The sequence below is a fragment of the Colobus angolensis genome, unplaced genomic scaffold (genome assembly GCF_000951035.1).
Source record: "Colobus angolensis palliatus isolate OR3802 unplaced genomic scaffold, Cang.pa_1.0 Scaffold88, whole genome shotgun sequence".
NCBI lineage: Eukaryota > Metazoa > Chordata > Mammalia > Primates > Cercopithecidae > Colobus > Colobus angolensis.
In genome coordinates this window covers 6,924,975-6,932,168 of record NW_012122709.1, presented here as the reverse complement: position 1 = coordinate 6,932,168, position 7,194 = coordinate 6,924,975, and the positions used below count along the sequence as shown (strand labels likewise).

General features: G+C 38.2%; 1 protein-coding gene across 8 annotated transcripts in view; it reads right to left on the bottom strand.

The window, feature by feature from the left end:
- Positions 1 to 1,600: 1,600 nt before the first annotated feature.
- The window catches only part of HNRNPC (heterogeneous nuclear ribonucleoprotein C (C1/C2)), a 62,159-nt gene continuing 56,565 nt past the window's right edge, over positions 1,601 to 7,194 (bottom strand). For 6 of the 8 annotated variants that reach the window (XM_011930932.1, XM_011930936.1, XM_011930933.1 and 3 more), the window contains 4 exons: positions 3,988 to 4,145; positions 2,853 to 2,966; positions 2,451 to 2,611; positions 1,601 to 2,351 (listed from right to left, as the gene is read on the bottom strand). In XM_011930932.1, the coding sequence (XP_011786322.1) occupies positions 2,268 to 2,351; positions 2,451 to 2,611; positions 2,853 to 2,966; positions 3,988 to 4,145 (517 nt within the window). In that variant the 3' untranslated portion in view covers positions 1,601 to 2,267. The remainder of the gene's footprint in view (positions 2,352 to 2,450; positions 2,612 to 2,852; positions 2,967 to 3,987; positions 4,146 to 7,194) is intronic. The other 2 variants (XM_011930935.1, XM_011930940.1) reach the window with 2 other exon arrangements.

Here is a 7,194-nt window from a genome sequence, read left to right as displayed (position 1 = left end):
GGCAAAAGGCACAATTACTTTTGCACCAACCTAATATTAAGAAGTGCTTTCCACAGCTTCATTATCTGCTTTCCTACAGATTTAAATGTATAGTTGGCCCTCCGTGTTCGTGGGTTTTGCACATGCAGATTCAGCCAACTATAGATCGAAAATACTAGGAAAGAAAAAAACTTTAAAAATACAAATAAAAGTAGTTACAACTATTTACATACCATTTACATTTTATCAGGTATTTTAATGTAGCGATGATTTAAAGTATACAGGAGAATATGCATAGGTTACATACAAATACTATGCCATTCTATGTAAGGGACTTGAGCATCTGCAGATTGTGGTATTCACAGCTAAATAGACTGCTCTGTGCAAGGACAGAGGCCCTACAGTGAAGTGAAAAGTAGACACTTGATTGTGGACTAATTTTTCCAGTATTTCCCAAAAACTTACAGCTAACAACATAATATTAAACATGTTTTATTAGCATCTTATACATCTGACACTCTCTCCTAAGCATCCAGTTTATTTTCTAGTCACGGGTTACTTACTAAAAGTCTGTGTAACATGAGCTCACATCAGATCAGAAAACATCAAGTGGGTAGTATTTTTGACCGAATTAACATACAAAAGAAATTGCCTGTATCATGTATATGGGCTCCAAGGGTAGTTCATAATTCAGCCTCTTCATTCTTTTCTGCTTTTGTCACCTGATATAGAAAATGATCTATAAAATCCTTATAAATAAGACACGAGTTTTGCCTGTAATGCGTAGGATGAAAAAAGGCCAGTGCTGCATGCTATGAAACAATAGCAACTTTTTAGGGGAATCCAAGGTCTGTGTGCACAAAAATTATAAATGCCATTTTCTGTTGTGCTGGAAAAACTGAAGTTTAAAACACAAATCAACGAAGCCTTTCAAGGATGAGGTATCACAACACTGGTAGCTGTTTAATATATTCATTTTAAGTAAGACTGGATGTTAAAAATATAATCACTGTAATTAATAAAGTTGAGGGAAAACACAAAGATCAGCTAATAGGGGTAAAAGATCATTTAGGGTAAAATAAATGTAACATTCTTTATGTTCTCAATCACCTGGGAAGGCAGACTGTGGAGTATCAGGAAATAACAGTTTTCTTATTTTCAACATGGAGGTATACACTTCAGAATTCAGAAGGTAACTGAGGCTATAAATAGTAATTAAAAGAACAATACAGAAGAAAGCAGGGGGAGTTCCATTGTCCAGCTGTTGCAATTTTCCTGAAATCTTGTTTTCTGAGCCTCTCCTATTTAAGGACAAAACAATTTAGCACACAACAAAAACCTCAAAAAGGGTGCTAGTTGGACCACAAAGCACTGAACTTTCATTAGAATGTAAAAGCCATTTTGAAAAACAATCTCCACTGTATGTCAAGTTATTTCACTCAATGCAACATGCAACTCAATGAAATATAATTTGAGTAGTGTTGTGTTGGTATGCATCATGATTATGACTCCAAGAAAAATGTATCTAGTACATTCTAGAGGTTTTGTGGAGGACGCTGTAAAACAAAGTTTGAAGTAAACAATAATAAAATACAAAAATAAAAAAACAGGGTTTTTTTTCCTCCAAATTCCTGGTTTAATAAGGACTTGTTTATTTTGAGGAAAAAAGGTCCCAAACATCAGGCTGTTCACAAAAATAACCCACAGTATCAACTTTAGAAAACAAACCTTAAGACTATAACACTAATTATTTTTCTAGAGGATGCATTTGACATGCCAACTCTCATTCACAAAAATACATTGTTACATTTGTGTTGAACTGCCCCACACAGCACACTAATGTGGGGGTGTAACACACATACTTCTAACTCAAAGCTGCTTTCAGGAGCTACTCAACTAAATGAGATTGCCTTTGCAGTTAGGGAAGCAACTACTGAACTTATGTATGAATGAAAAGAACTGTACTCCCTGCATAACAAGAGATTATTTTGGAGACAGTTGATAAAAACCATACATCCTTTTTATTGTTAAGTCATAAAGAGGTATCAAGATTAAAAGCAAAAATTACAGGGTAAGACTTAACAAAACTACTAGGAGCGTCAAAGGAAGTGAAAATGGGACTAGGCGCGGGGCAATATGAATTAATGAATGTGGGAAGGACAAGGATGGGGAGAACAGTGAGCATGTGCTGAAGATACTAGGGGAGAGGATCTGGTGAAAAATTTGATCTTAGACAAGCGCCTAGGTAAAGAAATAATGGGATAAGATTTCTAAACCCCACTATGTGCTTAAGAGTCATCCTCGCCATTGGCGCTGTCTCTGTCATCCTCTCCTTCCTCAGCCTCTTTTTCATCATCCTTGATCAACTCCAGCTGTGAGAAACAGACACAAATAGGATGGAGTTAGAGGCACTCCATGTGTCCCTGAGCCCCCCTCCACCACCTTTTTCTTTCCTTTCCCGTGGTTTTCACCTGGTCATCCCCCCGATCTTCATTATCATCATCATCCAGTAGGTCCCCCTCCTCAGCAGAGTCATCTGCACCCCCCTCAGACTCCATCTTCACATTAGTCTCATCTTTCTTCACGGAGCTGCTGCTCTGCTCCTCTTCTGACTTATCGTTCTTCATCTCTACTGGGGATGAGAAGGACAAGTCTGTCTAGGGGCAGTAATGTCCACAGGATGTAGACAATCCCCACTAAGGATCACAGAACTGCAGCACAAATCTAAATACTCCCACAAAAATACCCTTCCCAATTCACACTCCTCAAGTTTCATATTACATTGCTTTATATTCCACTATTCCAACATACACTTTCAAGTGCCTTACGTAACTAACCCAACTATATACCCAACAAGCAGAAAACCCATTTACCTGCTTGTTTGCTCTGTTCCTTTTCAATTTTTTCCAGGTTTTCCAGGAGAGAATCCACTTTTTGTTTTATCTGGGTCAACTCCTTCTTAATGGCCTGAAGGTCATCTCCTTTCACTTTAACATAAACAAAACGATGGATTAAAATCAAATGTACAGAAGATATGAGTTAGCAAATACACTGGCACTAGACTACATCAGGAGCAACCAGGAAGAAACAGAGCCAGTACAGATTTCCCTGTAATAAAGGCCCTTGGTTCTACTATAAAGCACTTACTGTAATTTTTTTTTTTTTTAATATCTTTTAGAACTGGGCTATCGCTACATTGCCCAGTTCTGAGTGCAGTGACTATTCACAGGTATGATCACAGTGAACTCCTGGCCTCATGCAATCCTCCCACCACAGCCTAGATCCCCAGGGTCTTAGCCTCCCCCTAAGCATCTGGGGCTACAGGCATAAGCCACTGCATCAGGCCTTCTGTTATGTTTTACTGCCTTCCATATTTCCAGTTACAGGAGTTCAATACAGAATAGTTAAAAAATCAATATACTGAACACTATCTGAATTTTAGTTTTTAAATAACCCACAAAAAAAACCCTCAGAAACTTAACACACACCTCAACTACATAAAGTCAAATGACATCTTTCAAATCACCTAGCTGTTGCAGTCTAGAATTGGCCACTCAGTCACAATCTTGTCTCCTCCATTATTTTGGATTTTTAAAATTATTTTTCTTGAGATGGAGTTCGCTCTTGTCACCCAGGCTGGAATGCAACGGCACAATCTCGGCTCACTGCAACCTCTGCCTCCTGGGTAAAAGTGATTCTCCTGCCTCAGCCTCCCAATTAGCTAGGATAACATGCATGCACCACCATCCCTGGCTAATGTTTTGTATTTTCAGTAGAGATGGGGGTTCCTCCATGTTGGACAGGCTGGTCTCGAACTCCCGACCTCAGGTGATCCGCCCGCTGGGCCTCCCAAAGTGGTGGGATTACAAGCATGAGCCACCACACAGCTGGCCTCTTCCATTATTTTGAATACAGAAAGTTATGTGGCACAACAATATTTTAACTGCATTAGCTTCCCTATTTCAAAACACAAGAGATACCAAAATCACAAAATGAAATAATACATACACTTTCCAGACTTGGAAGATCCCCGCTGTCCACTCTTAGAATTGAAGCCACTTTTGCCCCTTCGTGAGGTGTTTCCTGATACACGCTGACGTTTCGAGGGCACTACAGCCCGAGCAATAGGAGGAGGAGGAGGTACACGTGCTGGGTAACTGTACATCCTATTGGGTAAAAGGAAAATGGAATTCATTCAAACCTAACATTATCTCAGCACAATTCAACATACCTTATGATAAATAATCAACGAATATTGTCTCTCAGTCGTTTCTTTTTATTAAATTTCATTAAGAAGGCCAGTAAAAATCTCCATAGTGGGGTTTAGAAATCTTATCCTATTATTTCTTTACCTAGGCATATAAAATAGTTGTAATACTGCAGCAACTTTTCCTTAAGAAAAACATACATATCAAATTATATGGTTGGCTGGCCTTTAGCACTGGATATAAATGGTTTCTCTGTACTAGTGGAAGTATTAACAGGGTATTTATTATAATGAATAGCCTTTGTTTGGATCTTATTCTTTTCACACATACATTACAAAAAACAATTCACATAAGGTAAAACACTCTTAAAAAGGTTCCAATTAAAAGGGTATGTAAACAGTGGTATTTAGCATTAGCGAAATCTGATTCTTTTCACCCACAGAAGCACAGAAATTATTACAACTAGTGATAAAAGGTTGAACCATATAAAATTTCAGATCTATAAAATCAGGGCAATTTCATGTAACCGAGGGAATCATAGCAAAATGTGTTGGCTGAGTATAAATATTACTGGTATAAAATGTCTCATATAAAAAACAGGTAGTATCATTTCTAACTAAATTTACGCTTAATTCCAACAGGGCAGAGACCACTGTCTATCTTGTTCACTATTTACCTGTGTCTAAATTCACTGGCCAGTACACACTTAGCACTCAATAAATACTGGTTGCTCAACTAACTGATGTTTCTATTAGAAATCTTAATTTCAAATGTCTTATAATAATAAATTTAGTATCCCAGTGATTGATAAAGATACTCAAAAGCAGTAGCTTGGTACACTTACATTTGTAAAGAGAAAATTCAAAACAGAACAAAATACTTCTTACATGGACATCAGTTGTAAACTTTCTACATTCCACATTATCATTTCCATTGTGGCAACATATGAAAAAGTCCTTTAATTCTACAAGCTTTTTAAAAATGCAACTACCTTAATGCAAAGGCCCAGGTACTCTATAAAAATACACCTACCAACTGCTCTGCCTAACTCCAAAGATTTCTTAAAAAATCAATATAATCAAGAACTTAAAAAGTTTTATTAATCATTTTTGTCATGATACTCCCTCTTATACATATACAATGGTGACAAGTTATTCTGAGTTGTAGTATCTCCAATCTTCCTGTAGTGAAAACATTTACAAGTCTCATTGCTAATTCTCTCCTCTGTTAACCTAAAGTGTTTTCCACACTACATCAACAAAGTAATGTTTAATCTTGTCCCAAGAGTGGCTATGGACAGGAACATTTTCCTAAATTAAAAAAGAGCAAGGAAAGCTGAGGTGGGAAGACTGGTTGAGCCCAGGAGGTGAGAGAACCATGACTGCACTCCTGCATTTGAACCTGGGGAACAGAGCAACACTGTCTCAAAAGGAAAAAAAAAAAGTTGGCATTTCCCCTAAGTATGGCTAATCTGTTAGTTTAATCCATTCATGGGAATTAACGCAAAAAAAAAAAAAAACTAACTTTTTATTATCACTACTACTTTCCCATTTTGACATAAAACTTTTGCTCTTGACCAAATTTATTTATTTACTTATTTTTTTGAGACGGAGTCTCGCTCTTGTCGCCCAGGCTGGAGTGCAGTGGAGTGATCGCGGCTCACTGCAAGCTCCGCCTCCCGGGTTCACACCATTCTCCTGCCTCAGCCTCCCAAGTAGCTGGGACTACAAGCGCTCGCCGCCACGCCTGGCTAAATTTTTTGCCACCGCGCCCGGCCTGACCAAAATATTTCAAAGTATGATACAGAAATTATAAAATATCAGTGTTCAGAAACTGATACCCTTTGTGTGAGAGAACACTTGCACAAATTGCGTAATAACAATTTCTGGAGGTAAATCAAAATGAGTTATCTGTATCCATGAGCATTAAACTAAGCTTAAGCCCCAGTCCAATGGATATAAATATCTAATCTACTTCCTAAGCCACTAACCTTCACCGGCACCCACATCTAAACCAATGAGCTAGCTACCTAGTTCCCTACTGTCACTGGAATTTCCTTTTAAAACCTACTATTTCATCTGACCATAACCAAAATGAAGCAAGTAATACAGTTTTGTTTTGAATCTATGTAACAATCCCATGAACACAATTAGGAGTCAAATTCTCTACTTTTCTGAAGAAAAATATTTCACAATATTTCAGCCAGTAGGGCTTAAAGGGCTTTTAGTTACACAGAATGCTGCTCAGGCAGAAATGGACTCTCATTCACATTTGAGGAAGTAGTCCTTGCCTCGAAAAATGTTGAGGATAAGTGTGAAAATAGAAAAAAAACATACATAGTGTGACAATCGTTAAGTTAAAAGGGATATATATTAAGAAGCTCAGTATGACTACTTCAAGCACCAGCTAAAAATTAACTAGAAATTCTCACTGAGAAAGCTATACAATAGGCAACAATAGCTGCTGATTATTTACTGATTAAGCCTAGGCAGTTTAAAATCTTTTACCAGGGGAAAAAGAATTAACTCTAGGAGAATTATAACTGCACCCATAATCAAACTCGATGGTAAGTGTTGGTATAAAATCAAGTCAGATTAAAAGTAATTAACTACCTCTTGAAAGAAATTAAAACACTCTAGAGACATTAATTACCTGAACAGATTAAGACAAAACACGGCCGGGCGCGGTGGCTCAAGCCTGTAATCCCAGCAATTTGGGAGGCCGAGACAGGCGGATCACGAGGTCAGGAGGTCGAGACCATCCTGGCTCTAACACTGTGAAACCCTGTCTCCACTAAAAAATACAAAAAACCTAGGCGGGCGACATGGCGGGCGCCTGTAGTCCCAGCTACTTGGGAGGCTGGCGGAGCTTGCAGTGAGCTGAGATCTGGCCACTGCACTCAGCCTGGGCAACAGAGCGAGACTCCACCTCAAAAAAAAAAAAAAAAAAAAAAAAAAACACCAGCAAGGAATAGAGACTCATGCCTGTAACTCCCAACATTTTGGGA